Consider the following 26917-nt stretch of genomic DNA (forward strand, 5'->3'; position numbering starts at 1 on the left):
GTCCTGTAAAGACATTTAAGAGATTATAGCTGTTAAAGATGTCTGCATGGTTGTCTCAAGATAATTGAGTAGCCATTGGAATTCCTTCACTGTGATTTGTTTCTGAATTAGAGAAACTTGCTAATATATGATACAGATAACTATAAAAAGTTGAATTTGGAGGATAAAAGCATCTGTTGGAGCAGTAATGAATGTGTAATAAGGTAGAAAGGTAATAAATGTGCAGAAGTTTTAGAAAAAAAATCAAGTAATTACTGCTGAGCAGATAGTAGCAGTGTCTTTCTATAACTTCAATTCTGTCCCTTCCATTTTCATTTATGAGTTCTTTGCTTTCATTGTTTTTCCATCTGTCTCTCAGCACTACTGGCTATTCATCTTATGTAAAGGGCACTTTTTAAATACTTTTTATAAAATATGCTTTCTTAAAATCAGCTTCATAAGTTTAGTTGTCATTCCTTTTCTTGACTCTCCCTAATGCTTTGCCATCTGTAGCTCTTGCTTTCCTATGATGTGAAAGCCTGGTACAAACTTTATTTCAACTTCTAAGACAGTCTGGTGTCACAGAGAACATGTTGAAGTGTAGTCTTAAATTATGTCTTACAGGATAACTTTCCCAGTAAAGGGAGGTAAAGCAAAGAAAAGGAAAGTAGAGGATGGAAATGAGGAAAAACCTGAAGAAGCTACAACACTGATTGTAGAGCCTCATGTCATTCCAAACAGGGGTCCATATCCTTATAATCAACCAAAACGGTAATAAATGGATGAGAATTTATTTACAAATGGTAACACATGCAGAGCTGTTCATTTTCAGAAATACTTGAAAATAATACTGTTTATTATAAAGCAAATGTCATTTTGATTTCATTGCTAAAAGAAGATTTGAATATATGACTTTTATTTATATTGAAATCAATCTGTTAGATCCTCTCTTTAAAAAATTCCCTTGAAGAACAATGAGAAATACTGTCTCCTAATATTGTGTCAGGATGTGTTTGAATATTAAGAGAATCATATCTAAGTATTTTTACAGCATTCTCAGCAAGTAGTAACTAGAGAGACTCTGTCTTACAGATGGGTTGATTTTGTTGACATATGAGGAGCATGATTTACTTTCTTGCATAGAAATTATCATACTTTGGTGTTTTCAAGCACATAGTTTTAACTATGAAATTGTTTTAACAAGTATGATTTATCAGAACTATTGCCAAAATTTTTCAGTTCTCTGATCATGTTTTGCATTCTTACAGCAACACTATTCAATTTACCCATACTCAGATTGAAGCTATACGTGCAGGAATGCAGCCTGGGCTGACCATGGTAAGAATATTTCAAAGGATTTTATACTCATACTTATTTGATTCTGGCTTTACATGCTTTCAGAGAAATACCAGCAATGCCCCTTTCTGTAGACTCGCTGAGGTCACTTATATTAATAGATTAAAATAAGAAAAATCAACAGACAAAGCATCAATGTTTTCCCAAACACATTTGATCTATGTATAACTGTATTCTGTGTTTCAGTGGCTGAAGACTTTCCACAGCTGAATTTATTTTTCCAGTGGTTGAGTTGCTAGTTTTAGGCTTTTGCCATGTTTGTAATTTTTGGCTGTTTTAAATTACTTGCATAATTTATAGTTTGACCAACTCCATTAAAGGAAATGAAAGCTGTTGAATTGTCTTCAGTGACCTTTTTCTCTGCTGTCTTGAGAAATGTAATATGCAATCCTTTATATCCTGCTGACTTCTTGAATAGGAAGTTACAAATCGAAGTGGTAGATTTGTTATGAAAATAATTTTTGATCAGTGAGTTTCTGCACAGATCTTTAAGGTACAATTACACTTTGACTACAAGTACGTGTCTTTGAATTGAAGTACACTGTGTCCTAGTAGTGACTTCGTGGAATATGACTGGCTTTTCTCTGGTACTCTTAATTACTTCTTGGTCTCTGTACACAACAATGCTAATTTTTAGGTTTTTGTATTGCTATTCATTAGTATAATACTCTGCCTCTTCCTCTTTATGTTTGCCACTCCCTATATGCTTTATAGCTAGCACACAAAAGATACATGGCAGAGGAAAAAATGAACTTCAGTGGAACTGTATGCTTTTTGGGCCTGTCTGACTAGGTGGGCTGAAATTACACAGGATCACAGAATTAGTAGTGTCATAAATGTCTATAAAATTAACTGAGTTCTTGCCACTGTTTTTGAGTATTGTACATTTTCTGGTAGAGCACAGCAGAAATTTCTAGTTGCTGATTTAGGAATTAAAGCTCTCTTTCTTGAATGCTTTGAAAATACCACAGTGATAGATGCTTTAAATCTGTTATTAAACAGTGTTGGAAGGGCTTTTTGGAATTACTTGAACTGCTAGGTTTTACATAATTAGAACCTTTGTGTAATACCTATCAGAGTACTTATTTCTATCAATAGCATTGTCAGTAGGGAAGAAGAGTGAGTAATTAAAAATCTTTGCTGTTACTCCGTAGTATATAATTAACATGCAAAATAATAGACAGGGGTTCTGTATATCACCTATGTTCTGTTTCTGTCTTATTTTTTTAAAATTACCTTTGCGTACTGTGTCTTGGTATAGATTAATGTTTGTTGAGCTATTAATGACCTTCTGATGCAAGTGTATAAGGCATTATAAACTATCATCTACCTCACCTTTGGAGGGCTCTAAAGAAGCTAAGTAACTTCCTGTGCCTGATATTGCATCAACTTTCATAAATATTTGGGAAGATAGTTGTTACATAATTTCAGTTTTTCTACTAAAATCACATTTGTTGATTTTTAAGAGGTTAGAGAATGAGCATCTGTTAGGTCAAAAGGACAATACAGATCTTTTTAACTACATTGAATAATTTTTCACAGTTAAAGAAGGCAGACTTGAGAAAACAGTTATGCAAATATTACATATGTTTTATTTTGTGTCATTTGTGGTGTATTTCTGTAATTTTTGAGAAGTATAATAATTTGCTTTTGAATCCAGTGATCAATGAAATTCTTGATGTAAAGCAAGTGTAATTTCATACGAATTTATAAATTTTTGTGTAGACTTAATGGTGAACAGTTTCCTTTGAGATGCTTTATAATGTCAGGTTTTGAATGTTGGTATCATTGAGCCTATGAAAACATTAACTGTCAGTATTATTTCTATAACATCAGAAGTAGATTTTGAGTAAATAAAAATAAAAGACTCTTTTTGTTCCTTGTTCTTTATATCTTCCTCACCTTTTTCTTTCTCAGTTACGTGTTTTGATGCCTTTTTTTCATAATTTCCTCTGTTTAGTCTGTCCTGAGGCTTAACAGCCTTTGTTCTGAGAGTTGCTTTCATGGGTTGCTAAATGTAGTAGTTTCATATGCTGGATCACTATCCTTATCATCATAAATCAGGCAGATTCCTGCCTGAATTTTAATCTTGCATGGTGTTTTGTGTTTGTTCTTGAAGTTCACAAAAGCCAGCAAGTAATTTACCGTATTCCTCTTAGACAAGAATCTACCTTAGCATTGGTTTGAGTATTTCATGGTGTATGTGTGTGTTGTAGAAGTTCACAAGCAAGCAATTGTACACTAAACAGTATATTTCTTTTGTTAATGTGTGAAGTTGGTGTCTTGTGATCTTGTTCTGCTTTTTCCCAACAGGTTATATTGCTGGCTTATGCAATATTCTGAGAGTTTGTGTGTTGATTTTATTTGGTTTTAATTGCTTGTCTTGTTTTGGTTTTAGGTAGTGGGTCCACCTGGTACTGGAAAAACTGATGTAGCAGTCCAGATAATATCCAATCTTTATCATAATTTCCCAGAACAACGAACTCTGATAGTTACCCACTCAAATCAGGTAAAGTGTCAGTCCTGTGTGACTTCTTGTTGTAATTGAAGTAAAGAAGCACAGCAAGTATTGAGATCAGTAGCTTTGAGTTGTCTCTTGAGAACCTGAGTTGGCTTGTGTGCAGTTCTGCCAGTTTCATAATGTGTAATTAAATTTTTGAATTTCAGATTTATTAGTTCTGAGCAATTCATCAGAATTTTTCAATATATTTAGCTGGTTGGGTAGATACTAGGAAGTATTTTGAAAAAAAAATGTCTGCATAATTCTTACTTTTGCACATTGACTGCATCCATGCCGGATTTTTGCTAACTTTCTCAGGCACTGGTTGCTCTGTGCTCCATGCTTCTAAGGGAGGGCATGAAAAGTACCATGACCTCTTCAGCTGAATGTCTGCTTCCCATTCATAAGAGAGAGTGCCTAGCTACTAATTCTCAAATATATATAAAATAATAGTAATGTTAAGTGATAGAAGCTAAGTTAAGAGATAGACTCTTTCTCTTTCTGCATCTGGTTTGGAAGGATTTATTTGGGAACCAGGGTAATCTATTTCCTGGTCCCCCTAATTGGCCTCATCTCAGTTAGGAGTTATTTTAAATGAGCATGTGACTTTGAAAACATTTCATCTTTGTCCAGCAAAGCAAGATCACACACTTGTTTTTAATCTTCTTCTTCTTTTTGGTGAGGACTTCCAAGCTGGAATAACACAGTCCAGTCTGCAACAGGTTGCAGAAGAGTAACGGGAAAAGGAGAGAGAGGTTTGAGAGCTTGTCTGTTTAGAAGAATAGGGAGGAAATAATTTGAGGCATGTTGGAAACTCTTCTTACCGAACAAGACTTATATGAGAGCATGAACTTGAAATTGTACTTAAGGAAATAAAGTATCTTAGCAGAATTCCAGCCTTATGTCTTGGTGCATAACGTGAAACATCTCTGCATGACTTCCTGCTGACTTGAAGTACAAGTGGAGCTTGCTTGTGTTAATTCATAATTTCTAACTTGGAGATCCAGTGCTCACAAACTTACTCCTTTGAAATACACAGACCTGGGTAGTTGATATGAAACTTTTAGGATGAAAAGTTTAAGGCAGGACAGGTAGTACACCTTGAAGTTGAGTTTATGAAAAAATGTGTATTGTTATGGAATAAAGTCACAGAACCTGCCTGTCAGCACCAGATCAGTTTTCTAAGGTACAGTGAAAGTTAACAGTTTAAACTCATGTAATAAAATCAATGTTTGCAAACTGTGCTTTTGAGGCAGCTTTGGAAACTGATAGCTTTATCAGGTAAATTAGCTAGGTGATAGAATCAAATAGTAAAATTGGTTTTAAGTTGTAAAATCACATTTAATTGTTGTGTAAAATAAACAAATACATCATTTTCAATAGGCTCATTTCCGAGTTGTCGAGATTAAGAACTCCAGCTTCTTCAGTATTAACTTCATGTGTTCTCTGGATTCCATGTATACCAAAATAGGCGTAATTCCCTAGGTGACTTACCAGTAAGTCTTCAGGTTTTCCCTGCAAGACTATCTGAATGTGTAAAAACTACCTTTTTTTCTCGATCTTTAGGCCTTGAACCAGCTCTTTGAAAAAATCATGGCTCTAGACATCGATGAGCGCCACCTCCTGCGTCTGGGTCATGGAGAAGAGGAGTTAGAGACAGAGAAAGATTTCAGCAGGTGAGAAAGGAGGTGCTAATGATAAACTCATGCATAAACACAGAAATTAGATGTGTTGAATCCATTCTGCCTCCCCTGTAAATGGGCAAGGAGTTATGCTTGACAAGTTTTACCTTTCTCATATCTTGAATGACAATAACGTAGAGTACATTTGTTTTCAATACAGAATTAAGTAATTTTAGTTCTTATTCACCAAAGAAACTGTGTTCTCTTGACAGCCCAAGGGCAGAATTGGGCAGTTGTTTGTTCACAAACTCAGCTGCTAGAATAATTATTGGCCCATAGACATTTTATAGAATTGATTTGGTTTTTGAGATAAAGTTGAATAATAAAGGTAGGTTTTTGCAGTTAGAAAGTTTTTGTGCAAGCATGATATCATTTCTGTTAGCATGATGAATATCGTATACATAAATAGAAACGTTATTAAACTTAATTCTTCAGAATATTGCTTAATTACAGAATTGCTTATTTCATTGGTAAATATCACAATTTGAATAATGCATACATAAGGAAAGCTATCAAGTGTGTATCAGTACAAAGACTTAAGAAACTGTTCTTAAAATATTTGTGTGTTATATGTTAGTCAAGTTGACATCAGTAGAATTACACATGCTCACAAATGTAAGTTGGGTATAAGGGTTGTGCATTGGAAATGACTGAATTGTCATTAACTTATTATTGTCATTAACAAGGATTATTATAGCAATACTTTGACTCAAAAGATGCAGTAAAAATTATATTTACCAGAAGTTACCCACATTTATACAGATGAATTTCATTTTAGTGAAATAGTTTGATTTTTTTTTTTTTTTTGATTTTAATACTTTGGCATAGTCAAATTACTCCAGAAATTTTATAGCCAAAATCTTAGTGTAATGATGCAGTGGTAGATATTTATTTAGTAATATCCATGGTTTAGTATATTGCTTGAACAGTTTTCTCTGAGACACTCTGTGTTGCTGACAAAGGTTGAGGAATATATTTGAAAGCGGGCTGCAGTACTGTGAGAATGTTATTTCCCATATGCCTTTTTTTTGGTTTTAGGTTGCTCCTGAGATCATGGGGTTTTTGTGTCAGGCTTTTATAGATGGCACAATACTGCTTAAGGAATTTCTACTGTTTGGCAAGCTTAGTGTTCCTTTTCTGCTCCCTCTGCAGGAATAGTAAAGCAGGACGGGGCATATCAGAACACAAGGTAGAGGGGAGCTGGTTGAACTCATCTGTCAATTAAACACAAGGGGAATCACAGCCCAAGAAATTTTTTGTAGCAGTGAACAAATGCAATTCAAGTCATATATCTTGTTTTATGTGAGAAATAAGAGGACATTGGAAGTGTGAGGGGAAACAAACCACAGCTGGTTGCCAGTCACTTGTGATCATAATGGATTAGTTTTGTTGAAGGAGAAGAAACTATTTAGTATTCCAAGGATCATAACTGTCATAGTTCCTGAGGAACTTGTTTTTTCTAGTTGTGAACAATATCATATTCAGTTATGCCTTAGTAAATTTAAATCTCCAGCTTTAACTACTCTCACCCTTCTAAATAAGACAATAAGAGCTCATTGTGATTACCGGGTATTGTTGTCTTATTTTTTTTCTATTTGGAAAGCATACTTTATGAATATTAAGTTTAATAAGAACTTGAAATTTAGCCTTTATTCACATTTGAGCTTTTAACTACAAGTGCATTTTTAAAACAGTGTCCTCTTCCTCTCACTTCTTTAACACTGCCCATTTATACTCTTTTTTGTTTTCTTTCTTAGAAAATGTGGTATGTTGATTTTTTGTTCTTCTTTTACTGCTTCTGGCATGGGGGCAGTGGATGGATGAAGGAAATCAATTTATTAAGAGAAAAATTGGGCCGAATTTGGTGTGAGAAGGAAGAATGGAAGGCATAGGTTATAAATCAATGTCATAAAATTACTCAACAGGCAGCTGTGAGTATAGGACCTCACGTGTGGATGCAGAACTGTCAGTTACAGTGGGCTAAGCATTATTGCAAGACATTTTGTATATTGCCAATGGAAGGCAGCCTTATTGTACTGAAACTTAGGGTATAGGTTCCATTTATGATGGTCCACAGACTTGTATAAATTACTTGTGTTTGTGTAACATGTAGTGTACCATAGTTCCCAAGTAGTACATTGAAAATAATGGTTTTCTTCTTTACAGGTACAGGATGAAAATCATAGAATCATAGAATCATAGAATCCTAGGGGTTGGAAGGGACCTCGAAAGATCATCTAGTCCAACCCCCCCTGCCAGAGCAGGGCCACCTAGAGTACATCGTGCAGGAACGTGTCCAAGCGGGTTTTGAATGTCTCCAGTGAAGGAGACTCCACGACCCCCCTTGGCAGCCTGTTCCAGGGCTCTGTCACCCTTACAGTAAAAAAATTTTTTCGAATATTCAACTTGAACCTCCTGTGCAAAAAAAATGTTTTGCTAACACTGAAAAAACTTCTGTTAAAGTGATAGCATAGAAGGACCTTTTTCTACTATAAAACGTCTTGCATGGCTTTGTTAATTATTAGGACCCAACTGATGGAAATAATGGTTGTGTGGCAAATTTTTGGATTTTGCTACCTGATAGTAGTTGTGGAGTTTTTTTGGGAGGGCTGTTGGTTGTAGCAATGTCTCATTGTCTTACTTAGATCAGATGGATTTGAATGAAATAACTTTAAATGCTAATAATGTTGTGTTTAATCCATTTTGTAGATATGGAAGAGTTAATTACGTGCTGGCTCGAAGACTTGAGCTTCTACGAGAAGTTGGACGACTGCAAGAGAGTCTTGGAGTCCATGGAGATGTTTCTTACACTTGTGAAACAGCTGGCCACTTTTTCTTATACCAAGTAAGGACTGAAATACTTCTACATTGACTGTATGACCTCAGTGTGTTATGAAACACTTGGTAAAAATTGGAGTGAGTTTTTCAGAATTGAGTCTAAAAAAAGTTCATATTTTTTGGTGGTTCAAAATACAGTAAACAGCTGCAGCTATAATGGCAGTGCATCTTACTTGTATTGCTATTGTTTTAAATCCTGCCTGATGACTCACCAACTGACAGGGTAGCATTGCTGCTGGCAAAGCTAACCTGAATTTTGTCCTTCAGATTGCAAAACCTGGGATCTGCTTTACATTTTGGGCAAGCATTAGAGCAGCTACTTGATGATCCTGCTGGAAAGCTTTTATAGTGTAAAATGGCAATGTGCAATTGGTTGCATAGTAGACGAAATGGTGATTTTCTATATATATCCCATGTTTCCTTTCTATGTGTTTTTTTCAGTAACATAGCCCCCATTAGCAATTAGTATGGCTTAAGCAAACCTGTGAGTGGTACTTAGGATCAAATGTATACACTGTATATGTTTATACAGAAGTTACTCTGGATTAGGTGTAGTGTGGGCCTAAATATTAAATGGTCATTAGGTATTGAACAGTAACAGGAGCACTGCTAGAGCTCATCTTCTTATTTAGTTTCCTCCCAAAGGAATCCAAGTTGGTATTTTAAAATTTTCTCCCTAAGGAGAGAGAATGAAGAGATTTTGTTCTGCATTATATTTATGGGGCAAGTTTTTTGTAGTGGGGCACTTCAGGTGTGACCTTGGTGAGAAAAGAGCAGGGGCTGCCCCGTGTTGGATGCAGCTGTCTCCAGCAGAGACAAAGCTGAGCCTGTCTGGTCCCTCTGTCAAAATGTCTTTGAGAAAAGGTGAATAACCAATGTGCAGCAGGTGGGGGCAAAGGATGGTGTCACGCCCCACCAGGTGCGTGCTGCACTGTCACATCTCACAAGGTGAGCACGGTTCCCCAGATGTGGGGGCCAAACAAAATATCACGTCCCATGGAGTGGGCATGTCCCTACGTCCTGCAGAGTGGGTGGATCCAGGGAGATTCAGACTGGACCCCTTTACTTTCTAAACTCCCTCAAAGAGGAGCCTAGGTGCAACTGGGCCCAATCCTTCTCCTCCTCTAATTAGCCTCTTTAACAACCCATTCAGTGAGATTACATTTGGGAATTCTCTGCACAGTACTCAGGAGTAGGTTTATTATCCAGGAGGTTTGTATAAAAACACTACTTAAAAGTGAGTAAGATTAGAAAGCATGTGAGATTACAACTAGCAGAATTGTAAATGATGATGCTTTCAGAGCAATGGATTACAATTTAGCAAAACTTAATGAAGCTGTGAAAAGTACAGGTTACAACAAAACTTAAAGCAACAGGCAGTAAAACTTAACGAAGTTAGAAACCATGGTACCCTCATGTGCCAAGATAAGGTTTGACACAGAGACATGGAGAGAGAGATAAAGGTAAAGAAGAGGTAGAAAAGGTATCACCACCCTTGGATCCAGCAATGATCTTGGTAGGAAGTTCAGGTCCTTGGATGGCGGGCACGCATCCAGCATTTCAAGTGTGCCTCTTTTATTCCGCCTGACCCCACCATTTTGGGGGGGGGCTTTGGCATCTCTTGCAGAGCCAGGTGTTCACTTGTACTCCAGATGGGATGACACAGCAATAACCCTTATTTCGGCACACGTGCCCTCTCCAATGGCCTTACCTGGGGCACACACAAGATGTCGCTCTGCCTCCACAGGGTGCAGCTTGCCTGCCCCTGTCCCTTATGGAATAAGGACAGTGTCCTGCCTGTCAGGGTGTCCATCAAACAGAGCTCCCCTTGCAAGAACAGTGTTCAGCTTATCAGGATGGCCACTAAAGGAGGGGCTGCTCTTGTGAGAATAGGGCCCTGTTTCTCAGGGTGGTTCCCCAAATGGCGGTCTCTCCTTGAGAGAACAGAGTCCAGATGGCTATCGAGTGAGGCCTCCACCCAAGCACAGTGTCCACTTTATCAGGGTGGCAGTTTTGAGACAAATGTTCTTTTTGGGATTATACAGATGGAGTGTGAGAAACAATCTTGTGCACCAAGGACAGGAGGAAAAGGAGGGGACAGGAGGTGCTCCAGACACAGGATCAGAAATTCCTCCATTGCTGATGGAGAGGCTATGGTGAATCAGGTTGTCTCCCTGCTGTCCATAGAGGGCCGTGTCAAGGCATATATCCACACTTTAGCCCATGGAAGAACTCATGATGATGGAGCAAGGTGGATATGCCCTGAAGGAAGCTGCAGCCTTTGGAAAGCCCATACTGGAGCAGGGGAGAAGTGTGAGGATGAAGGAGTGTCAGGGATGTAGCATTATGAACTTGAGTGATAGGTTCCATTCCTCCTGCTCAGGGTGAGGAGGAGGTAGAAGACTTGGGAATGAGGGAGTGAAATTGAGCCTGGAAAGAAGTATGGAATAGAGAGGAAAGATGGTTTTGGTTTTGTCTTTGTTTTTCACTATCCTAGTCTATTTTTAATCAGCAATAAAATAAATTCATTTTCCCCAAATCAGGTCTGTTTTGCCTTTGATGGGACTTGCAAAGTCATATCCTTATCTTAATCTCTATCTCAAGCTTTTCTATCTTATTTTCTCCAAGGGGGAGTAAGAGATGCTGGCTGGAAGTCTGGCAGCTTCCCAGGGTAAAACCACCACAGCTTCAAAAATGTCATCCTAATACAAGGTCAAATCCTAATTTAGACATACCTTGCTTTTGTGATAATTTTTTTTGTCTTAAAGCTACTAGTGCAATTCTATACAATGACTTCATGATACAAAAACATGTCAATATGGCACTTTTTCGTAGGTGATGTCTCGATGGGAGGAGTATATCAGCAAAGTGAAAGTTAAAGGTGGAAAATCACCAAATGTTACGGATGTCTCCAGCTTATTTCCTTTCCACCAGTATTTTGCAAATGCTCCTCAACCAATTTTCAAAGGCAAATCCTATGAAGAAGATATGGAAATTGCTGAAGGGTGTTTTAGACATATTAAGAAAATATTCACTCAGCTTGAGGTAAGAAATGAACTGTTAAAGGTAAGTGGATCTGGATCATCCTATAAAAAACTTCATAAAGTTCCAGGATTCTCCATTCCCCTTTATCATAAGGATATGGCTGTAGGGATAAGGCCTTTGTCATAAAAGGAATATATACCTTGAGGCAAGTTTATTAACTTGTAAGACATTCATATGAGAATTTCCATCTTAGAGGAATATAGGCATATTTCACAATTGGGACAAGGGTGTAATCAGTTTATTTTGATTTCAGGAAGCAGCCATTCTGCATGTTCCACTTTCACTGATGAGGTTACTAGGGTTGGTGCACTTATCACTGCTCCTGTGATCCTCACAGGGCCATTCTATTTACACTGAATTGCCTTTAATCAGATAACTTGGAAGTAACCTAAGTATAGTCTATTCTATTTTTCCCAGAATTGCTTGAAAAGTTAGGGTAAAAATGATCTTGGTATCCTTTGGTCATACTAATTGTATTGTTTTTTCCAACGTTGAATTTGATGTGATGTTATGATGCAGTAAATTAGGAAACAAAGATACAGTAAAACAAAATTTTGAGGGATTCTGAGAGGTTCGCTCAATCAATGGAATAGTTGTCTGCAAATTTATATATGCACCCAGGCTGCTGGGTTCTTGGGTGTGTTTTTAAAAGGTTGTTTTTTGAAATAGTGTTGATTCCAGGTTTAGCATTAAAAAATTATTCAGATGAGATTCTTAATGGTAGAAACCTTCACAACTTTTCTTGCATAATAATAATAAGAATGTGGCCAGATAGTTTGACTGAATAGATTTTATAAGCAATAATTTTTTGTATTCTCACTTCCAAAATTTTCCTTTCTCCTCTCTAGGAATTCAGAGCATTTGAACTGCTCCGTAGCGGCCTGGATAGATCCAAATACCTGTTGGTGAAAGAAGCAAAAATCATTGCCATGACTTGTACTCATGCTGCTCTGAAACGACATGACCTGGTTGAATTAGGCTTCAAAGTAATGACTATAGGAGTGTTACTACCGTAATTAGTTTCTGTGGTTTTCAGCCCCCCTCCTCCCTTGTATACATGTTATTTTTCTATTGTAAATCTGGATACCTAAATTATTTTGAGGTGCATTTTTAATCGGAATGTTTCGGTGTTTCAATTGAAATAGTAAACTTTTGTAAATAAAAAATGAGATCACTTTTAAGTTTGTATATACAAAATATTGTATATACAAAAAAATTTCTCTAGTGCAAAAAACTTATCTTGCTGTTGAGTTATGGCATATGGGAAGCATGTCATGTAGTTCAGCCTTCTAGGTGCAGTCCCTGATAGGTGCAGATAGATTTGCCTTTGATGTAGTAGGAATTCACCCTCTGACATTGATTTTTAGTAATACTGATGTTTTGCTTATGTAAACAGTAAAATCCTGATGTAACTGTCCCACCCATCAAAAACCAGATGAGAAATAGATGCTCTCTTTGGTAGGCTGAATAACAGCATTAATTTGTTTTGATTGATGGACATCTCTGCTTTTTCTTTCTCAGTATGACAACATCTTAATGGAAGAGTCTGCTCAGATTCTGGAGATAGAAACCTTTATACCTCTCCTGTTGCAGGTTAGCCCTGAATTATAAAACATACCACAGAACATAATAAATGAGTCTGTGTTCTTGAACAGTATAGAATATTGAAGTGACACTATCTTGTGTGGGGAAAGTAACCTAGAACTGATGGCCTGCCATTTGAGTGGACAGGAAAAACTTTCACATTGTTTTATATAAGTTGCTTATCCTTGGTTTTTAATAGTATGGAGTAAGCTATTAGGTTCTAAATATGGTGCTTTTATTGACTAAATGGCAGTATTAGAAGTCTTTATTTTCAAAAATAATAAGGGAATATATTTATGTAGCCTAGGTCCTAGCTTTGTTACTTTTATTCTTTCTCTTCTAATAATGATCAATGCTAGTTTTAATTATTATTAGAATTAGAATTATTAGTTCTGATGAAGAATTTCTGTTGTCCTATCTGCTTGTGCTGTTTGGTCAGTTTCAGTCAAGATTAAAAGAGACAGAGAGATAGCAAGTACCTGCAACTTTCAGGAGAACTGCAGCCACGTAGAGAGCAGACATTTTAATTGCTGTTAAAATTCCAAAGAAAGTAAATAAATGGTTACTGGTTCTACTTCTACTTTTGCCCAATAATTATGCACCTTTTGCCTAGCTAATTTGGTAAGTGTTTAGCCTGGAATCATCTGCAGCTTGTACTGTGTTTTGCAAACCAAAAAGTGGTAGATAAAGGAGTGCAGATGTGATATAATTGAATAAAAGTCTTGCAGCTGAAAAGGTACTGCTAACACAGGCAAGGAAAGAAGGAAGCTGAAACTAACGTGGCACAGGAATTACTTCTAGTACAGTCTGCAGGAAGTCAGGTAGCAATAACTCTGTAATTTAAGGGATTGTTGTAGTAGGAGGCCAACACCACTACTAGTAAAGTATTTTTCCCTAAAAACATTTATTCTGGTCAGTCTAAACACATTTACTCAGATTGTCTTCAAGTTTTTTATGCTTCCAGTGAAGATTATCTGTGGTTGCTTTTAGCAACCTGATCTTGGGAGGCATCAATTTTGCTCTTTAAAGTGCTAGGGGATTTCATAATTAAGCAAAATGTGCTTCTCACACATCTGTGTCTCTGTTATCTCTGCAATCCCAGATTATCACAAGATAAAATCTCACCCTCAGGAAGTGAAATATGGGCTCCCTCAGGAACTCTGTGAAAACTCTTTAGCTGCAAATCAGAAGCTGATATATGGCAAGTCTGAAGTAAAACTGAAGACAGTCTGTACTGTTGATTTGATTCTAAATCTCTAGTGGCTTTCTGAAAAATACACAGTCTGCATTTGCTCATATTCTAAAATTAAGATTCTTTTCAGAAGTTTTGCCTGGAGCAGATATTTTCATTGAAAAGCAATAATTTTAAGTCCTCTAGAAAACCGCAATCCCAGCTTTTGAAAATAACAGAAAATTAGTCTCAATTGAAAAAGGCGTAATGGAAACTCCATGAAACATTTGAGGTATTAGTAATTGCAGCTGTTATTTTTTTCACTTCAACAATGGAGAGCAGAATACAATTGCAGGAAAGTAACTCAATATGGGCTTGGTGCACAAAAGAATGTGCATGTCCAACTAAGCCATATTAAAGCCCAAGTCCTGTTCTCAGTTGCTGTGTAACTAGGTTTTTAAGTTTTAGGGATGTTAATGTAGTCCTTTAATATCTTCTTAATATGTTAAAGACTGCTGAGTTTTGGTAATTCTGAGCAGGTGGGAAACTAATTCACTCTGTAAACCCCAAATGCTGCCTGAACTCTGAACAGGAGCACATATTTCTCCATTTTGTTTGAGGTGTTCAGAGACCAAAACTCTGTTGGATGAAGCTTGTCAAAAATGATAAAAAATGACAGTCTAGCTCTTTCCTTTTCATTTAATAGTTCAGCAAATATTTATAATAATACAGTGAAGTAGACCTGCCTCCTTTCTCTCCTGCAGGCTTATTGAGTCCTCACTGTAGTCTCTAGACTAACACTCAGATTAGTCCTACCTGAAATGCAAGATTTCTTCTTGCTGCTTAGTTAAGTGCCCTAACTGTCAGAAAGGTATAGAAGCATATGTTGTCATGTAGGTGGCTTCTTCTCTAATTACATATTTAAATCTTCATGCATAAAGACACTAATAGGACTTTAGGCCATTACTTTGTCATTCTGGCCGTCTTGAGTTTAAATGTACAGCATTACGCTGCAGTACTGTGTAATGAATAAATTCTGCACGGCTTTGACCATGGTTTTCATTAATTATTAAATTATTGAGTGAAATAAGCATCTTGATAGTATTTTACAAAAGTTTGAGAGGTGAGTAACACGATGAATCAAGCTGGTGAGGGGAAATAAGTATGTAATTGGTTCCTTTTCTGGTAATGTTACTTTCGACCTTGAAAACTATATAAGATAGTTATGATCTTTACTTGATTTAATAGTTAACTTACCTGTTGCTTTATAAAAACAAGACTATTTAAAATAGTACTCCCTTTTTCATATATTAGATGGGAAAGAAGCTTGTAGTTTGTAAAATGATGGCAGTTCACTGTAGCTTAAGAGCAAATGCTGAAATGTAGGGCTTAGGCTAAGACAGCCAATTTAACTACGAAGGTGTTGTAACCGAGTGCCTTGATTATATTGTAGTAGTTACTACTGTGCAATTGTTTAATTCTAGAACCCTCAGGATGGATTCAGTCGTTTGAAGCGGTGGATTATGATTGGTGACCATCATCAGTTGCCACCAGTCATTAAGAACATGGCTTTTCAAAAATACTCCAACATGGAGCAGTCCCTTTTTACACGGTTTGTTCGTGTTGGAGTGCCAACTGTTGATTTGGATGCACAAGGAAGAGCAAGAGCAAGGTGAGACAGAGAAAATGGCATCTCTAGCTTGTAAAAAACTACCAGGTTAAAAACTGGAAAAGCACTGGAAACTTTTTCCTATTGTAAGGACGTAGTACTGTATTTTAGTACTACGTATTGTTGTATTTAGTTGTTCTATTCCATTTGGTTTTGGTTAGAATAGGAAGTCAGATTTTACTTTGCTGAATGGCAATCAGTTTTGTCTTTTTTTTTTTATATAGTAAGACTGTTACTGTGGGAGTACTTCAATGAAATTATATTTAAAGAAGCTTTAATAGTATTAAGTGTTTGGGGGTTTTTTTACAGATGAGATTGTTTTTTGCACAAATTTCCTTCTCTAAACTAATATATTCTACATATTCAAGTCCAAATAAAGATTTGCTTTATTTGGCCTTGGATATATTGTATTTCCTTTATGGGTCAGAAAAGGATAATTTTGTTATTTCAGCAAAGCTTCAGCTTTGACTTACTTGAGACAATCAGGAATTACACACAAGAGAGTAACACCTTTTTAATATTACAAAGTACCGTTTTCCCTGTAGTAAGATACTTTTTCTTTTTATCCATGTATTTGTAATTTCATGGTGGTAATATAAATGTCAAATTTATTTATTGTCTGAAGTGTATGTTTGGTGGTGTCACATTAAAAAGGAAAAATAAAATCAAAGAAGAGAAAATATATCTATATAATACTTTGCTGCTTGAAGTTTAGTTTTAAATCCTAATTTTTTTAGGCAGAAAGTGGAATGAACTATGTAAAGGAGAACTTCAGGGTTTTTATGTAATAAATGTTGGTGTATGTTGGAATATTATTTTCTAGACAAATGAAAAGCAGTTACTTTCAATATAATTTTAAAAATGTGATTTATATTTCAGTATGATGATAAGTGCATTTTGTCATCTACTGTTCTGTAACATCTCAGAGATCTTCCTAGAGATGAGAGAATTCCTTCACTTTTCAATATTAACCAAAGGTTTTTCTTGTACCTTCCTACATTCTCTCTTTTCTTCTGATCATAGGTAGCTTTCCCATGAAATATCTGCTACTTTATCTGGTCTATATATTGCTGTGCATTTTTGATGGAAGCATTTTTGTTATATTAGCATTCCTATAGATATCAGATATGATTCAGAATTCTGTAAATTTTGTTTGCTTCCATTCATGCTTCATGTTAATACGTGGCAATGCAGAAAATAATAAATTTCTTTTTGCAGTAGGCAACTTTACAGCAGGTAATGCAGAAAATCCCTTTTCACTTACTCCTTCCTTTTTGTAAAGACGCATTAATACTGCTTAAATTTTGTTAACCATGAAAATTTCTACTGGATTTCTTTGCAAAATCTCTGCCTTTCAGTGTAGAGCTGATCAAATATAACATGCTTAGGGCCAAGTGTGCTGCACTCAGCTTCCTAAAAATAAGAGAAATCTGAATTTTTCTGTGAGATAGAACTAAACAGAATCAAAACTTCAGAGTTGCTGTGTAGATTGTACAACTATATTTGTATACATATCTCCAGGCTATCCAGCAATAACTTTTTCATTGAAGACCTACAGAAGCATTAATTTTCAGAGCTAGGAGTTATGTGCATCTGATCCATTTTGAGTGAGTTCAGGATCCACTTTAACTATTTGTGCTGCTTCTGTGGTTTTGAACAGTTTGTGTAACCTCTACAACTGGCGGTACAAGAATCTGGGTAACCTGCCTCACGTGCAGCTTCTGCCAGAGTTCAGAACAGCCAATGCTGGCTTTTTATATGACTTCCAGCTGATCAATGTAGAAGACTTCAACGGTGTAGGAGAATCTGAACCCAATCCTTATTTCTATCAGGTAAGAGAAATACTAAATATATGCTTTATTAATCTAAATATGGTTTATTAAATTTGCAGTGAAGACAGACGTGGGGGGTTTTAATATTAAAATGCAGCAAACTGATGTTTAATTTATGTTCGTAGATAATTCAGTCATCTATATACATGATTTTTTCCTCCTTTTAATGTGTTTTGAGTGTTGAAAATAACATATGTTATACTGTTTGCTGAAAGTAGATGACTTTCCTTGATATCTGTGTTTATTCTGTTTTAGTAGGGCTGGGATTTGGTAAATCAGTTGAATCATTATGAAATGTTTTGAGTATGGCAAATTAAAGTCTATTGTAGTCCAGCTGTGCTGCCATGACAGTGAAATAAACAGTAAGATTCCTCCTGCACACAAAGGATCAAAGTTTGGTCTGTGGCACATATTTGAGTTTGAAGTCACTGTATTGATTTGACCTATATGTGAGAATGCTAAAAAGAATGGAACAGTATTGTAAGAAATACACATACAGGGCAGAGAGACATAGAGGCTGAAATAAATTGCAAAAAAACCTCAGCCTTGGAATTTCTCAACTAAATTTGCAAATTAAGCCATCAACAACAGCCCCCATATGTGTAGGAAAACCTTTTACACTTGTAATGAGATACTCACATTTTCAGTTCTCTTATTTTTCTTGCTTTAAAAACAGTGATGGAGCAAACTCCTATGTGTAAATCACCAGTGTGGGGTCCAAAAAAGTTGGACATTGAAGCTATGTGCAAGCTAATGAGTTTAATTCAAACATAGAATTAAAACTTTTTTTTTTTAATAGTACAGAAAGCTAACAATATACTTTAAGATGGTAATATTGCTCATTTTTTCATTGTGAAGATCATTAAGAATCAAGTCTGTTCTTTTAAAAGGTGTGGAAGGTATTCATAGGTCTTGCTTGGGTTTCTTGCACTTCTAGAAAGAGGACATTTTTTTGCAGGGGAGAGTTTCTTTTGATTTTTAAGCTGTAATCGTACCATACAATAAAAAGTTGTGAAACAGCTGAAATTAGTGCCTTAAAAATGTAATTCTAGTCACTGAGTGCTGCTTTAGACCACTTCTGGGCTAAAGAAGACTAAGAATGCTCAAACAGAGACACAGAACACCTCTATTGTTACCACAGTGCTGTAATCAGCAAACTCTTCTGGTACTTCCTGCAGTTTTGTTTGATGTTTTTTGTTTTGGTTTTTTTTGTTAGTCTTGAAAACTGGGAACTCTTAGCAGAGGATGTTGGTTGCATTGTATGTTGTCCTCATGAGATACTGGATTGCCACCAAGTATTATTTCTCTTTGTGATTGTGAGCAGTTCTTTCCAGAATTAAAGGGGATTACCATTTGTAGAATAGCTTTACACTCACAGTGTTTGTTATGCCTGGCAACTGTGTTTGCAAAAGTAAAGCAGAGCCCTCTTAATAAGAAAAAATAAATGGGGCTGGCATGTCCAGCCTAGTCACAGAGTGGGGATAAGATTCCCAATACAAACAAAGCAGAAGTAAATGTTGACAATTGTGAACAACTTTTTAATGTGGAAGATAATTTTTATTGACAGAAAATGGCTTTAAACAGGCTATGAGTAGCTTCAGTCTGGAAATAGGACAAAGCTTCCTATAGTCAGAAGAGGGCTGCTTTGGAACAGACATTATTTATTATAAATAATAGAATAGGAAAAAAGTTACAAAATAACAGCTGGTCATTTGCAATTGAATAGGAACAGACTCAGTAGAAATAACTGGATTTGATTATCCAGATGACTGTCTCCTAATTAATAGTTGAAAAGAGTTAAGTTACTTTAATTCAAGTAGTTCTTCCTTTCAGCTTACTGAAGAGCCACTCATTGCAACATTTTTGTGTGGTGCTTATCTAGAGGCATGTTTTATTGGTGCCAAGTGTTTTTTAAATCCTGGTCTTCATATCTGTAGATTATCAGCTTCTGACACTTTTTAACAAATAATTATTCCATGATTTTACATAAGAGGTGAATTTTTACCATTTGAGCTTAAAGAAGGAAAATACTATTGGTTTTGGTTGGGTTCTGTAACTATACAGAAGACAGCAATTCCTTTGGCCAACAGCTATAACCATGTAAATGCTTAAAAAAAAAAATAAGTATGTAGTAGCTGATAGATGTAAATTTAATTTTTGACAATTAATATATTTAAGAACTGCTGAATATTTTAAATTAATATATTTAAGAAATGTTCATTATTTTAAATTAAAACTTGTTGAAATAAACTGGGACTAACAGTAATATTGACAGAGGTATTTTCAACGTTAAGTTATTAAACCTACTTGTGGTTGTGTTAGTCTCTCAAAATGGCTTTTATTAAGTAAGCAAAGAAACATCTGATCTGGAGACATTCACTGTGATTCATCTGGTTTCAGCAATGAGGTATTTGTTTAAATACATGACAATGATGTTTTGTGTTTTATGCTTTCCAACCTTCCAGTTGAGTAACCTTTTTTTATTTCTATTATTTTTTTTCTTTCTCTTTTTAACTTAAGAATCTTGGTGAAGCAGAGTATGTTGTGGCAGTCTTCATGTATATGTGCCTGCTTGGTTATCCTGCAGACAGGATAAGTATCCTGACAACATACAATGGACAGAAACACCTGATCCGGGATGTCATTAATCAGCGCTGTGGAAATAATCCACTGATTGGGCGGCCAAACAAGGTGACTTTGCAAATATATCAGTCATTGGACAGGTTCTGGTTTGCTTTTAAATTGCAATCTTATAGTACAGTCTGTTTTAATAATTCACAGAATTCTGTGCAAGTATTCCCTGGTTAACTGCCCATTTATTTATCTACATTCTTAGGCACTTCATAGAGTAGTGGCCTCATTTCTGACTGTTTGTAATTTGACATACAAACAAACTGAAGTCAGTGAAGTTGTGAAGGTTACAGGCTACATATGACTGAGTAGCTCTTTTCTTTGTCATTTGTTTTGTCCTTAAAAAACAAAACAAAACAAATCAACAGAGCAAGCAAAAACGTAATCAAACCCCACACTTTTAGAAATATCTGCTCAGAATGGGAATGATTTGATAAAATGTATTATGCTGAATATGATGAAACAAACAAAAAAGCATAGTTATAAAAGTCTGATACTAATTCTGCAGGTGAAAACTCATAAAACTGGTGTTTTTCCACAATGTTTTGGTATGAGCACCCCACTGTTAGCTGTCTAAATTTAAAAGTAGTACACAAGTCAGACATAAGCTCCTCCCAACATTGCTCAAAAAGAACAGGCTGATGATTTCTGGCTAGAGGCCATTTTCTCTTCCCATTTACTGCAATCAATCTGAAATGAATATTAAAATCTTTGTGTCACTTTTTTAGGATAATGGCAGAGATTAAGCTGCAGAGGTTTTTTTCTTTGTTTTTGATTCTCTAGGTAACAACTGTGGACAGATTCCAAGGTCAACAAAATGATTATATTCTCCTTTCACTAGTGCGTACCAAAGCTGTAGGCCACCTTAGGTATGTCAGAAGATTTTCCTGTGGGGTCATTAAACTATGGTTTCTGTATAAGAAAGATGTTTATAGTGCATTATCCAAAAGTGTTCAATTCTCTGAGTTTGCCGGAGAAATTAAGTTTAATGCAAAGCATTGAATAAAGTCAGATATGTTTTCTTTTATAACTGTCTGGTACCCTGTTCACAACCACTTTATCCTTCACTAATAGCTCTTATACTGTATATATATTATTGCCTATAGGCTGAAGTTGGCTTCACAGTAGTAGAACAATAGGAATGTAATGGCTGGTGGAAAATTTGAAGGCTTAAATTTTCTCACAGAATCTTGCCTGTAAGCAATCTTTTTTTTTTTTGTTTTGTGTCAGAAGTATTTCGTCACTGCAAAACTTGTACCATGATGTGCAGTTTAAAATGTTTGCACTTCAGTTTTGGGGTGGGATGGAGGAAGACCTGTCTGTTCAGCAGAATTAGATGAGTTACCCAACTCATGTTTACTCATTCAGGGATACAAAAATGCTGTTGTGGTTTGTTCTTGATGTAAATCTTTACCTCTGAAGTCTAGGAAAATACCAAAGGGTGTTTTTTTCATATCATTATCAGTACAGTTAGCCCTCTTCTATATAATGCTTCTAGGATTTGGTAGTTAGTGAAACAGTATGTAGGCAAAAGAATATAAATTACTTTGTTTGTTTTTTGAAGGGATGTCCGACGCTTAGTTGTTGCCATGTCAAGAGCCAGGCTTGGGCTTTATATCTTTGCAAGGGTATCACTGTTTCAGAACTGTTTTGAGCTAACCCCAGCTTTCAGCCAACTCACAGCTCGGCCACTTTACCTCCATATTGTTCCCACTGAATGTTTCCCAACAGCAAGACAGGTAAGAACATCAGGTCTGAATTTTGCTATCTGTAATGGGTTTGTGTTTTTGCCCATCTTTTTTGAATGGGCTCTAAGAGATGGGATTATATTGTCTGCTGAACCAGTGTCCCTTGGATAATGATGTCCCTGTAACCTTTACCATGATACGCACCAGCTGTTTTCACCTCATTTTTTAAAAAAATCTTATCACTGTAACTTTGTTCCTGCTTTTTCTCAAGTTCTGTCTGTCTGAGTGATTCTGTATTTTTATTTAATGTGTTACATTATTTTTCAAGACCAAAAATATGTTAGTTTAAAAAAAACCCAAACAACCAAAAACCAATGCTACAGAGGCTAATCACTTTCTATTAAAAATGTGGAATTATATTTGAGTAAATCAGGATAACCAATGAACTTTTTTTTTTTCATATTGGGTTCAGAATCAAAAGAGCTTTGTTTCTGAGGTAGGCTCATAAATACCAAACTGTGATTTGTAACTAAAAAAAACCTGTTTTTAGGGGAATGTTTGTGTTAAACTGTGACAGGATCGAAGCACAGGAGACACAGATTAGGTTGCTAAGAGCAAAAATGGAGGAGCAAATCTGCTCTGCTTCCTGAAGCTTTGGGAAAGGGTGCTTACTTGAACTCAGAATTCAGTTACAGACTTTTCCCTGTCTTCAGTGTTGTTGACAAGTTTGGGAGGGAGCCCTTGAGCTGAAGTACTGAGGTCTGCTGTGCAACTCAGAATGTGTGCAAGAAGCAGCTGGATACTGTCAGACAAGTGCACTATTTGTGCTTTTACTATGTTAAATGACTCAAGTCCAAAATGTACTTGGTGGAGTCAACATCAGAACCCAGCCTTTCCTTGAAATTCAGCCTTGAAATTTTTTCATTGGGCTGCAGTATCATGATTAATCCAGTTCCCCCAAATGCAAGACCTATGGTCCCTATCGTTCCAAACAATTCAGCTATTTTTTTCATTTTTAAACCATTATTTAACTATTTGGGATTTATGTTCTCTAATATAGTTAAATAACCTCTGAATAATGATTGTTATACTCTGCTTGCTCTGTGTCTCTTTTTCTTCCTTAGAATGGAGAACGACCATCTCACCAAATACATGTTATTAAGAACATGCCTCAAATGGCTAACTTTGTATACAATATGTATATGCACATGATACAGAGCACACGCCACTATCAACAGGTAAGGACCCTCTAACTTTTAGGAGATCTCAATTTAAAATAGAATTGATTTTTAGGAAGTGGCATGATATGCTGTTGAGGTTTGAGACTGTTGCTGTTATGTTTAAAGTTCAAGAAGGTTTTGTGACTGGGAGTGAGACTGTTGAGGTCTTTAAAATCCTGCAGTAGCAAGAGCTGCATCTTTCAGTAATTAAGGCCCTAAAACCAGCAGAAATTGATGCCAAGTGCTAGATATGGCTCTGTCTGGGCCCATAAATTCTTCACTGATTACTGAAGAACTAGCCTGTCCACTGTTTATTGAAGTAAACTTGGGTTTTATGTGCTATTACAGCACCACTGCATAGTGCAATAAAAGTTTTCTGGTGGAGGTTTTCATGACAGGGCTGCAGTCTATAGAAAGACCAGGTCATGTCTTGGAACCATTCCAAGATTTTGTTCTTCTGAAGCATTTTCAAAAGAGGAAAAAAATTATGGTGTAGGAAACTACTCTGTGTTAGCTGGATGAGCATGGCTCTGTATCCTTTAACAGATTAGTCCAAGATGCCTCTCTGTGAAATCTATGTTCTGTTCTTTAGTGCAAGGACTTTTCTCTGTCACCTCCTCTTGCTTCCATCTCCCAGTGACTATTTCATCTAACATGAAACTGTGTAATCAGTAGGGAGCAGAATCCAAAACTTCTCCTATAATTGAATGTCAGACTTCCAGATAGAAAACTTATTTTCCTCTGCAGTTCTCGAGTAAATCTTGGAATTTTTTACATTTTTTTTTCTTCTGGGAAGGTTAGCTTGAGCCTAATTTGAAGCATTTTACTACCCAGAAGAAGCCTTTGCCAGGTGTACAAGATTTTTTTCTCTTTTGGAGAAGTGTTTTAATTATTTAGCTGCTATAAAGAAAAGCGAACAGAGAAAGAGGAGTGACACTACTAAATAATCTCTTCTTATAACTTTATTTTTTTTAAGTAGTGAAAACTCACACTGTTTTGTTAGAAACCCAGTCCTGTAAGCACAAGACTTGTTTTGGAGCCAGTGTGTCTAATATAGTTAGACATCTCTTAACTGTGCCAGTCCTATATGATGAAGACTCGGTGGGCTGTGCAGTTTGTCACCTTCAGGTGGAAATGAATAGCCTCATGAAAAGTTTAGATATGTCCTGAAAAGCTAATGGTAGCATCTAAATTTTATCAAAAGATTGGTGTGCTTGGCTCCTTAATGCTGATCAAATATGGACCTGGTCCTTTTGCCAGTACTGGTTGTTCTTTTTAGCATCCTCATCCATTGCTAGCTAAAACTAATCACAAAACTGCTCGTTTCCTACTGTGACAATGAATCATATTCTCCTTGGCAGGAGAAGCCAAAAAGTAAACTACAAAAATAAATAATGCATGCATTAAATTTCTCATACCCTATTTAGTACAACATGGTATTTTCCTTTGCTTTTTACACTGCTCTCGACAGTAGGAGTCACAAAGCACAACACACATCTAACTAAAAGAAGAAATCTGAGTTTGTCTGATGCATTAAGAATGTATCTTTGTATTTAAAGGATCTCTGGTCTTGAAATGCACTTTTTCTGTGAGCAGATGGATTATAGGAAACAGTATGATAACTTCAAAGTCCAGGAAAAAATCTTTCATATCTCTGCTGGTAGTCATAATAGCTTCACAGATTTGTCTGTGCTTGTCAGAAATTTGTAATATTAGTGTCATCTAATTGAAGATAAGACTTCACTGTAATTAAACACTTAATTTGTCATGTAAAGCCAAGTTGCCTTCAGGAAAAACAAAACTAAACAATGATTTGTGGGAGGTTTATGAAGCTTTTTTTTCATTAAAATTCGTCACAATATTTAAAGGAAATGTCCATCATGCCATTAAATAATGTCAGGCTACAAGAAATATGAATGTTTCTGCACATCCTGAAGGTGTATAGCACTCATCCCTACTTTTCAGCTCACTCTGTTCTTGCTAATTTTTTTCCAAAGTCTGTAATATGGCTACCCTTGCTGCTTACAATGTTTTGCAAACTATATTCATGATTGTGAACAAAAATCTGAAATTCTATGTGGAAAATTTCTAAGCATTGCTTTAGCTTTTACTGGAACTTCTACACTCACAGCTGTGGGTGAAACCTGTGCAAGTGCAAATAATGCTAACACAGCATTCTAGATGTTTCAAGGGGGAATAACTGGAATGAGTTGTTAGAGACTCCTGTGAAAGGCCTCAAAAAGGAAGTTAAATATATCGAAGAGTTTAAAATTGTAATAGATGAGATTATGTTAGAAATGTGCTTGTAGCACCAAGGGGGAATTTACCATAGTCCTATTACTTGTCTGGCTTTTGAGGATAATGAAACGTGTTTGCTATCCTTGAACTGGAAGTCAAGAGTTTTTATCACCCTCTTTTGGTCAAAAAATGTGTCCCATATGACCATTTTGTGAGTGAAGACTATTCTTGCTTTTTTTTGTTACATTGGAGTCAAGTGCCTACAAGTGATTAGGATTTCTAAATTTTAGCAGTTCTAAATTCTAAGGTTTTGTAACTTGATATGTAAGGCCAGATCTTAAATATAAGGGGACCAGTTCAAGCTGAAATAGGAGTGGGTGCCCAAATAAATTAATTTGTTTTAAAACTTGAAAATACTCTCTTTTTAATCATCCAGCGCTTACTGCCCCCACCTGCTATGATTGAAGAAACTGAAAGTTCTCAGCCTCAGGAGACTGAACTAGAAGGTGAAGTGCAAGGCATGCAGGAAGATGTAGAAGAAGAAGAAAATAAGGTAGGGGAAGAAACAGTAAAGGAGGGAGACCTGAAAGTGGCCGAAGTGGATGAACATCGAACAATGCCAGAACACCCTGGAAGAGACAGTGACAGTGGAGACAGTGAACCTGAGAATGAGACTGAAAAGTGATCCATGTGATATTTGTCCTCTACGTGTTTTGGAAAATGGACAGGGATAAAACCTGTTAGAAATGTAGTTGCTATTTTTACATTAACTTTTATAAATCATCGCCTGTGTAATGTGACCTCTTCCATATATTATTCACCGAATGCTTTCTGGACAAGCAAAACATTTTGCAAACATTTCACCAAGTTCTTATTGGTATCAGTAATGTAATTTTTTAAATGGCTTCAAATGATACACAATTTCCTTTTCATAAGTTGTTCAGTAAAGATGCTTTTTATACCAGTTTTGTTTATTTGACCTTTAATTCAGTCCCCGTGTTACCCACTAAACTTCACTGAATACCCATGTTTAGTAGTAGTCAGTCTTTATTGTTTCCTTAATATTTTGCTATGGAGAATTCCTTACACAGAGCTGTGCTTATAGATGCTGAGATGGTATTTTGGTTATAGGCTTAAGGTTCACTAAGACATTTATAAGTCTGAGAAATGTGATTTACCACAGGACTTTGAAATGCTTAAAAGCTTTATTGAATTGGGACTGTAGACTTTCATAATGCCCAGGTACTTGTAGCAGTTTCTCATTCTTGAATTTCTGCTGCTGTTTTTAATTATCTTTATTTTCAGAATTAGTAAGGATGCAGCTTTTCAACAGTGCTGGTTTTTTTAATTAGTGTTTTTTAATAAACTTGTTTGCTTTAGAGGGAAACACTAATTCCTCAGGATAAAGCTATGTGAGGAAATAAAATGAAAGTAGTTCCCTGAACACAAGATTTGCAAAGCATACTATAGTGATACTAATGACA

General features: G+C 36.0%; 1 protein-coding gene across 1 annotated transcript in view; it reads left to right on the forward strand.

Annotated features, from left to right (window-relative positions):
* Nucleotides 1-26509, forward strand: part of AQR (aquarius intron-binding spliceosomal factor) — a 52789-nt gene extending 26280 nt beyond the window's left edge. The window contains exons 21-35 of the mRNA XM_030452434.1: nt 604-750; nt 1248-1317; nt 3734-3844; nt 5402-5511; nt 8227-8362; nt 11191-11400; nt 12249-12386; nt 12922-12993; nt 15640-15827; nt 17485-17656; nt 20177-20347; nt 21071-21156; nt 21852-22026; nt 23100-23213; nt 25870-26509. Coding sequence (XP_030308294.1) covers nt 604-750; nt 1248-1317; nt 3734-3844; nt 5402-5511; nt 8227-8362; nt 11191-11400; nt 12249-12386; nt 12922-12993; nt 15640-15827; nt 17485-17656; nt 20177-20347; nt 21071-21156; nt 21852-22026; nt 23100-23213; nt 25870-26118 — 2149 coding nt within the window. The 3' untranslated portion in view covers nt 26119-26509. The remainder of the gene's footprint in view (nt 1-603; nt 751-1247; nt 1318-3733; nt 3845-5401; nt 5512-8226; nt 8363-11190; nt 11401-12248; nt 12387-12921; nt 12994-15639; nt 15828-17484; nt 17657-20176; nt 20348-21070; nt 21157-21851; nt 22027-23099; nt 23214-25869) is intronic.
* The last annotated feature ends 408 nt before the right edge of the window (nt 26510-26917 follow it).

Source organism: Calypte anna, chromosome 5A, assembly GCF_003957555.1.
Source record: "Calypte anna isolate BGI_N300 chromosome 5A, bCalAnn1_v1.p, whole genome shotgun sequence".
Lineage (NCBI taxonomy): Eukaryota > Metazoa > Chordata > Aves > Apodiformes > Trochilidae > Calypte > Calypte anna.